Source organism: Alosa pseudoharengus, unplaced genomic scaffold (genome assembly GCF_046254945.1).
Source record: "Alosa pseudoharengus isolate Yale_2024_CS ecotype anadromous, Long Island Sound unplaced genomic scaffold, YU_APseudo_1.1 YU_APseudo_1.1_scf_2, whole genome shotgun sequence".
In the NCBI taxonomy this organism is placed as follows: Eukaryota; Metazoa; Chordata; class Actinopteri; order Clupeiformes; family Clupeidae; genus Alosa; species Alosa pseudoharengus.
The window spans coordinates 54,894,778-54,904,468 of record NW_027468663.1 but is presented as its reverse complement, the minus strand read 5'-3'; the positions used below and the strand labels follow the sequence as shown (position 1 = coordinate 54,904,468).

Below are 9,691 nucleotides of genomic sequence, written 5' to 3'. Positions count from 1 at the left end.
CGGAGCGAAATTCATCTGGCTATTGTCAGGTTATCTTCTTCAGGCAAAAATTCATGAGAGAGACCATGAGAATTCACTGTTGTTATTTTTATGTTATTGCTGTTTTTTGATATGCTAAGCAAACCTTTGAAGAGTTTTGGACAAATTGATTATATTATTCTTTTAACAATTTGACATACTATAAATATTGCCTTGCAATAATAATTATGTCTTATTCTTTCTTATATGATTACATTTCAAAATGTATTCACCTGTGGTACACTGAAAGCATTCCACTTTTATAAGGAAATTAATCCACATTGAGAATAACCTTCAAAGTTGTGGTAAAAAACGATTTTCAACCAAAGTCTTGAAAAGAATACAGGTTCCAGACTTACACAAGCGTACATATAAATATGCCAATGGACTTCCTGTGGTCAATAAACTAAAAAAATAGACACAACTTCCTCATTTGTAGCGCATTTGGTTCAAAATTTGAAGCCAAAACCCTTTTTCGGACAGCAGCCATATTGAATTTAGGGAATTTGGGGGGTCCTGATATATCCAATCATAAATGTGGGTTTCCCATCATCAAAAAAGGTCAAATAGACATCAAGTTTGTATTTAATAATAATAATAATAATAATAATACATTTTATTTGTTACATAGCGCCTTTCAAAGCACCCAAGGTCGCTTTACACACTAGACATTTACGCGTAAGACAAAAGATGCCTGATAGAGCAGCGTAATCGCCAGCGTACCCGAGACACCTAACGGTAGACATACAAGACAGACAACAAACAAAAATTAACAAGTAATAAAATAAATAAATAAATAAGAAATTAAAATAAAGAAAAGTCCGTGTTAACTTAACGTTCCACTCAGTCCAATGGCAATGATATGGTGTAGCTACAGCTGTGTCTTCAGACCAACCCGGAGGATTTAACGTTAACAGGCCTTCAATAAGTGATGTTAGTAGGCCCTACTTGTAACAGTTAGACTGCAGTCTAGCTAGATCACTGGAAGCATAACCAAAGTTCCTTGATGCTCCGCTTTAACCCTCTCTGGCATAACCGTCTGAAGTCGTGGGCAATCTTGCAGATCAGCAACTCGGTGGACTTATGACAGCGACAGTTTGATGCTCCGAGAGATTGCAGTTTTTCAACGTAGTTTCAAACGTTAGCAGCTGAGCTAGTCTGCACAATCCAGATGGATGGATGGAAGAATGTCAGTCCAAGGCAAAAGCTAACGTTAGCCATAGCATATGGCTAACGTTATATATATTGGATTTAGCCGCCATCTGGGCCCCAAGGGCCGCGGACTCCGGCGCCCTAGCTAAATCATTTCAGTATGACCTAAGCTACATCTCTGCCATATTTGATGCTTTTAGATGAATTTGCGCGTAAGGCCCCCCACTACATATGAAATGAATACAAATGTAAATGAATATGCAACTGTTCTCCACTTGTGTCCTGTGAGATAGGCATCTGGGGAATTCACAGCCTGGGGACCCAGTTCCATGCCTCATGTCTTGCATGCACTTATACCAGACCAGCAGATAGGACAGGTGTAACATTCATCTCTTCACCTGACCAGCAGACAGTACAGGTGTAACATTCATCTATTCACCTGACCAGTAGACAGTACAGGTGTAACATCTCTTCACCTAACCAGCAGACAGTATAGGTTTAACATTCATCTCTTCACCTGACCAGTAGAGTACAGGTGTAACATTCATCTCTTCACCTGACCAGCAGACAGTACAGGTGTAACATTAATCTCTTCACCTGACCAGCAGAAAGTACAATTCATCTCTTCACCTGACCAGTAGAGTACAGGTGTAACATTCATCTCTTCACCTGAACTTGTCATGCATTGGAGTCGAGGTGTCTGTATTGAGGAGCAGCATCTCTGTCAGACTGACCACAGGGCTAGGTCATATTTAGAGGTACAGCAACGTTTCCAAAAAAGGTTGAAACTGATAATATGCAAATCTCGTTAACCCATATTTAGTTAAAAAAAGGACATAGTCAACATATCAAATGTTGAAACTGACTAATTTGACTAATTTCATGAATATAAGATCCTTTTGAATTTCATGCAACAACACATTTAAATAAAGTAGGGATGGGACCAACACATGGGGCCAACAAAAGGCTGGAAAACTGCACTGCTGAAGAAAACACAAGGAGGAACACTATTTTCTTTTTCAAAACTACAAAGTTAGACATTATTGTGTGTGGAGGGGGTTGACTACAAAACAGTGAATATGTTTCAAAGTTTTTACGGTTGACAGACACTGTGACTAAAGAAAACCAAGGCTTTTACAGCATTGTACAAAAAATACCAATATACAAACAGCCTATTTCTATACATCCTGACATTCCTGTCTGTCAGGGCAAATGCTCTGGAAAAAATCTACTCATTCGAATGTCACTCAGCAACCGCAGGATGAGCAAAAGCAGTGGTCTCTTACAGTTTTTATCAGTCGCTTTGGTGCATTTCTCGAATCATAATGAACATTTGCACAACTGTTAGTATTTCTCAGAACAATTAATGCAAACTGCACTAGTGGATTAGTGGATTCCTGCAAAAGCATAAGTGTATCTTGCTCAAAATGCTTAGTTTAGGCCTCAAAAGCAAATATGTATGCCAATGAAATGGTCAGTGCAATCAAAATAACAAGATAGTCAAACTGTTTTGTCTTGTTGTCAATGTGACAGTTTACTCTAAGTATTTTCTAAAGAACAATGTGCAAGGCAGCACTATTTTCTATTTTAAAACTACAAAGTTACACTTGTAAAAGTGGTTTGATTGCAAGACAATGGATATGTTTCAAAGTTTTTTTCAAAGCTTTTACAGCGTTGTGCAAATGACAAATGGCCAATATACAGTAAAACACCCCTTGGTCAGGGCTGTGCACCACTGTACATCTTTCTATACATCCTGACATTCCTCTCTGTCAGGTCACATACATTTATATATGCTAGATAGACTATGACAGTTATGACATCTAGTTCAACACATTTGCATGTAATGACAAGCAATACAATAAGGCCAATTTCTTTTATGGCGAGGGACTATTCAGCAGTTAACCTGTATAGTGCATTTTGACCAACATCACATTTGCATTGAAAATTAAAAATGGATGTACGAAAGCATCGCTTGTTCAAAATGAGGAGAAACTGCTTCAATGATGTGCACAAGTGAGCAAATGGCACTGGAGTTTGAACAAACAATTTTGAGAATTAATTCTGATCCGAGTAATGCACCAAAGCAACTGAGAAAAACTGTAATTTGCCATTCTTTTTGGAAACCATGGACTCAAAGGACCCAGGCTAAAGAGGAGCGGGATTATCCAACTTGTTATTAGTGCACAGTTCAAACGCATCACTGATGGGATACAGGCGCTTTTTTGCAGCTTGCACATCTGGAAAGGCACAATTAATGCTGAATGATTTATACAGGTTTTGAGCTAAATATACTGACATCCATCGTCTTTTAAGAAAGACCTTGAATATTTCAGGAAAACAATGCAATTCTTCTGCATACAGATATTACAACCGTACGGCCCCATAGAAGAGCCCAGGTGCTGAAATGGCCTGTCTGCTGCCCACCTGTACATTGCATCATGAAATGAAAAACATGACTAAGACCCCAGACTGTTGGGCAGGAATGGAATAACATTTCATTATTAAACCTCCTGCAACTGGTCTCTCAGTTCCCAAACATTTACAGTACAGTATGTTTCTAAAAGAAGATGTGAAGCAACACAGAGGTAAACATGCCCCTGTCCCAACAATATAGCTGTCGCTATAGCTACAGTGGGGGAGAATGCAGTGATGGAGACCACTATGTGATGGCCAATATAGCTGTCGCTATAGCTACAGTGGGGGAGAATGCCGTGGTGGAGACCATTGTGTGATGGTTAGTTGTTGCAGCCATTGCCTAAACCTCATTTGAATGTGACTTCAAGTGATGTGTACATTATCATACATTAATGTTTGTGTATTTATGCATCTTTTGAATGTGTGTAAGTGTTTCCCCTGCAGAGGTGTGAATGGGGGAACAATACAGGTTCCATGCACTTGGTGGGAATGATCAGATAGGAATGTCTCACCTCTAAAAACAGGTGTGTTTGCACACAAAGGTGCTAATAGGCCATTGGCAACACAAACACACACTGCCCTTGGCAAATGGGCCTGACCCTAGAAGCAATTGATGTTATGATGTAACATATATATTTATACGATATTTACACAATTGGACCATGCTGTATGACAACTAGCACCTGATATCCACTATGCCTGAAACTAAAGAATTGGGAACTGGAACAGTGGGAAATATAGGATAGGGGCGATTACACCTGACTAGCACCTACCATTCCCCACACCTGGCTAGCACCTACCATTCCCCACACCTGGCTAGCACCTACCATTCCCCACACCTGGCTAGTACCTACCATTCCCCACACCTGGCTACATTCTGGGGGCAAGGCCACTTGGCCTTCAGTTGGGCATATTTGGTGGGGAGCACAAAGGCCACATGTCAGGGCACCAAGGCCAAAGTTAACTATAGTAGTAGGCTATAAAAATGATCAAAGTTATTTAGCCTATTCACTGCAGTAGACCTGCATCACTGTATGAAACATTACAAAAACATGAAACATGACATATTACATAGAACTGCAAATCATCTGATCATCTAATATTTACAGATATCTAGGCTATATATAACTTTATTTTATATTTGGCCTGTTATAAAATCATGTATTGAACAATTTAACCACAGCTCAGTTTTAAAAAACTCAAATAGCCTAGATGCATGCTTAGCATTTTGTGATCATTAGGCTAAGGCTACTTTCACAAACTCAGTCAGCTGTCCTCTGATTTACCAATATCTAGGCGATATTTGTAACATTTATTTTGTATTTGGCCCGTTCTGAAATCATGTGGAACAATTTAAACACATTGTAAAACTTAAAGCCCAAATTTGGAGACATCCATGCATGTCGAAATTTACTGCAAAAAATGGATTACTCTGGAACGGCTAACTGTACAGGGGACTGCTTTACACCTTTGTTTTCGGTAAGGTCTGCTGTTTATTCTGATATATGGTTTGTCGTGTGTTAAAAGAAGGGTTCGTGAAGTATTCCACCAAGATGAATGGGTTGGGAGAGCATGGGACGCAAAACCTTCAGTAGAATGTATGATTAAATTGAATTATATTATTTACTTTTCTCGCGAACCGTTCAACTCAGCAATTATCTTTTAAAAGCTGAGAAAAAGCTCTTTCATGTGATACTTGTGATGTCTGTGTGATGAATAGGCTACTTCGTGAGTAGTTCAACTGAGATGAATGGGTGAATTTGGACGCACTTTCTTTCTTGCGCTGTCACTTTCTCCACTGCGTAAAAGACTAAATTAATTTGCGCTGTGAATATTTTGACAGGCCACAGGCTAAATAAAAATCGCTATTAGTAGGACGCAAAGCAGAATATTGAAAGAAGGGGGCACCAAGGCCACCTTGGCCTGTAAACCTCTGATTTTCAAAGGGGCCTCACGGCCAACGCAAGAGGCAACGACGGCCATGGCCATATGAAATTCCTACCCTACCCTCAGCTCTGTTTTTTTTTTTTTTGGGGGGGGGGAGGGCGCTATTAAGAACAGTCAGAGTGAATCTGAAATATTTGTGTATGGTCCATCAGGGATCAAAAACTATGTAGACATCTCAATGTATTTGCCATTAAGAATGTGTTGCTTTGGCTCAATGGCAATAGAAAGTCATTGGTCATTGGTTTTAGTCATTGGCTATTTGATTCTAAAAGTTGCATTTCACAATATAACCACCAGATGGCGCAAACTTGCACTCAACTCGTCATCTTTGTGAATGCCTTTGCCCAGGAGTCAGTGTCAAGTTTCATTATACACATTATTTTTGCCTTTTTCTTGATTTATTTGTAGTGTTGTCTTACAGGACCTCTCTTTCTATGTGACCTTGGTGTTTCTTATTGTTGATGTTCCTCTCGGTTAATTTACGTAGCCTACCACTAGGTGTCGCCACATATCTGCTGGTAATTTCCAAACTCTCCAACGCCTTCAGTCACTAGCTGGCAGTGGAGCAGTCACCTCTGGCCTGGCAGTCACTGAACCATTATTCACCATTGTTTTCCATTTGTTACACACAATTAATCCAATGGAGTTTGGAGTTTTTGTACGAGAACTGTGTTAAATGTTTTGAAAAAGGATGTGAAACATGAGTTAAACCAATAAAAAAGGTGTTAAATCATTTGCAAGAGATGACTTCTGCTCTGCTAAGAAGGTGAAGATCAAGATCAAGTGGATCCAAGTTTCATTAAGTGCATCAAAGCAATCACAAAAAACTGTATTATGTAGTACATACACTTCAGAGCATCATCTACATTTGCCCTCTTCATGAGTTCTGCAGGCCTACACATAGTGATGGTGCTGAATGTGAAGTACAAGCCTACAGCATGGCAAGGGACAGGTGATACATTTGTTATTGTTATTTGCCATCTCAATTCCCACATTATAATTTAAAACCAAGGAACAGACATTAAATGAACCTTTGGGGAACATCCCATAACTAAACTATGGGGCAGGGGGGCATCTCTTGAGGAGCAGACTGATGGTGCAAGACACCTCATGTGACTCTTCCATCACAGCACACTCTGAGTAGCTGCTGCCAGTGTAGCCTATATCACACACACAGGTAAGACATCAGAGATATATTCAACTGGATCAGCCTTGACCTGACGGACCCCTCACAGAACCAGCTGTGGCAGGAACCCACATGGACCCACCTGGGACGCTACAGGCAGCCCCATGGACCCACCTGGGACGCTACAGGCAGCCCCATGGACCCACCTGGGCCGCGTGGGACTGACCCCCCCCCCCCCACTGCCTCCGAGCTGGAGCGGTTTACTGGGGTGGGCATGACAGAAAACCCTTGTTGCCTAGACAGACATTTATACGATAACTCTAACACGGGTAAAAAAGATCCTCTAAAAGGTCAAACTGTACAGGTCATTTCAGACATTGTGTAGGCTGCCCAGATGTGCACTGATGTATGCAGGCCTGTTAAAAGGGAAAGTTACAAATGTAAATCTGAACAGTGTAACTGTATTATGAGCAAGAACGCATAAACCAGAACACAAGTTTCTAAGAAAAGGTACATTGTGGCTTTTTTTTGTGTGATTTATTTTTTGTTGTGTAAAAAAAACATGATACATACAAAGCACACTTTTATAAAAAGTTTATAAAACTCAGCGATTTGACAGTCTGTAGAAAGAACCATCCCTACAAACACTTACAAATAACTCTGTAATGTTGAGTTTAAATCATTTCCTTGAGCCCTCCCAGAAACAGAAAGAATCCCTCCCAAACCCATTGCCAGCTAATAACAAATGTACACAGGACCATATGCTACCTTCATTAACAAACAGGTTCAGGGAGATGAAGTTTTTGTTTGTTCTGAAAGTAGAAAGCAAAACAGCAAGTCCTGTCATATTTGATTGGAATGTAACGAGACGAGCTCGTGTCTGATTGTTATGGGCTACAATCAGTCAAAGGATCCCCGGTAACGTTAATGCACTGCGCTTTGGTGTCCTCTGGGGTCCAGTTAGTGAGCAAAGAGGTGACGACAGGGAGAAACTTCCATCCGCCATTCTGTTTTTCTACACAGCTCCCCGCCGTAGTCGGCCCTCGAGACCAAAATAGAGGCACAGCCAGTCACACCTGCAGTGGGGTAAAAAAAAAGAGAGAAAAAAAGAACGGTCCATGAGTTCGGTACGAGCGCGCACTGACACACATCTGCACATTCCCCACCAGCGCCGCGGAGGCTCGCAGACAGGATGGCGCCAACGTAAGAACGTTTATTAACCTCGGGCCAAGAGAGAAATCCCAGCTCATGCGAGCTGCTTAATGCTAATTGGCAGCACTGGCACACATGGGGGTTTAGAATAGCCTTACTAATTTGCCAGACAACAAAACCATCTTTACTGACAAAAATTAAAAATAAAAACCCAAATCGTTAATACTATTAATAATTAGCCTAGCACAAAATGGTTCAAGCCTTACGTTAAGAATGCGATGCCAGACGCCTCCTCTAGTGGCACACTCCCCCATCTTCTTTGGAAAATTTGCAGGCGATTTCTGACGACTGTAAGAAACAAGGCACATAAATGAATAACATGTTCAGATGCGATATTAGGCCTCAAGGAGTAGCCTGCTAGACGCACACATACAACTGATGTGCCACTGGATGCTGGAGACAGTCTAAACGCATAGCACACACCGAATACTCTCGGTAAAACATTTCACTCAAGATTAAATGATAGGCCTACAATATAAAATGAGCCCATAACGCACTTCTACCTTCAATGAAAGGATCATGTCGGGAGCATCTTTCGCTGAACTCTCCTCTTGAAGAGCGATCTGTAGGTCAAAGATGTAGTCAATGACGTGCTGCAAAATCTCCACTTGACTGACGGACTTGTTCTGTGGTATACTCGGTACCAGCTCCTTCAGCTTGGAATAGCAGTCATTCATATCACACAAGGGAGCCACAGGGTCCTCCGTGGGCGTTTTACTCCTGGAGATGGTCAGACTTTGCTCCGAGATGCAACAGACAGCCTCGTAACAGCTCCGCACAGACCGAATAGGACTGATGGCCTTCATCTCTACGGCGTTCAGAACTACACGATATTGTAGTAAAAAAAAGAATGATGGCGATCTGCGGCAAATGTAAGTCCAATAAGCGAGTCTGCTTCCAAATTCACCACGTTTCAATGACTGTTTGAGCGTTCCTTTCAACAACAGCGAATTCAAGTGTATCTCGTGGGGCGCTGAGCGGCTGGTTTTATACAGAGCTGTCAGTGAAGCACCGCCCACAATGACACACAAACAAACCCTCATGCTCTGATGAACCAATATCAAACCATGAGGTGTGACATATGCAAATATTTAGGTTATCATTGGTGGTTTTATCTGTCAACTGGGAGCTCGTTTGTGGAATGAGGAAGTATGATATCTCGGAGTGTGGTTGTAACTTAGGGTGAGAAAAAAACGGATTCATCAAAAACCTTATAGGCTGTCGAAGGCTGTTTTGCCATAAGACACTGAGAAATGTGTAGCCTATCTCTCCTGTCGCAGGGTAAAACTGAATTTAGGTTATTTCCCCAAGTAGCCTATAATAGAACACAATTCGGCTACTCCAATTCTCAGTTAGGCAGAATTGTAGGCCTATCTTTTCATATCACATCACAAGCTGTTTCAGTGGTCAGAGTCATTGGCATGGCGCATGATCCGAGGCCTATTTTAATATTTCATAATATCTCCATTATGCTTTCACATTGCCTAACTTTGCACACTAGGCCAATTTGTCCGTTTGATGGAAGCTTAACTTCAGCCTATAGCCTAGCTCCCAGTAGTAGCCGGTGAGGACTAGGCCTACTTATGTTTATCCAGGTCCTGTATCCATTCAGTTCTGAACGCTATAGTGTCTGTTCAATTAGGCTTGTTAAATTAACGACAGGGGCAAGCTATTGAAAAGCTCATTTGGAACAACCCAGATGGGGACTTGTTGCTGCTCATGAATTATAATTCTGCTTCATTAAGATCCCATTAAAGTGTAGCGTCATATCTCATTTAGAGTTCACATTTCCCAAAGCCTATCTGTTTTTACCTTCTT

At 41.1% G+C, this 9,691-nt stretch overlaps 1 protein-coding gene across 1 annotated transcript; it reads right to left on the bottom strand.

The window, feature by feature from the left end:
- Positions 1–7,238: 7,238 nt before the first annotated feature.
- Positions 7,239–8,837, bottom strand: id3 (inhibitor of DNA binding 3). Its single transcript, XM_076295540.1, has 3 exons — positions 8,377–8,837; positions 8,080–8,161; positions 7,239–7,737 (listed from the first exon to the last, which is right to left on the bottom strand). Exons 1-2 carry the CDS (start codon positions 8,677–8,679, stop codon positions 8,108–8,110), a joined length of 357 nt encoding a protein of 118 aa, XP_076151655.1. The 5' UTR covers positions 8,680–8,837; the 3' UTR covers positions 7,239–7,737; positions 8,080–8,107.
- Between the last annotated feature and the right edge of the window lie 854 nt (positions 8,838–9,691).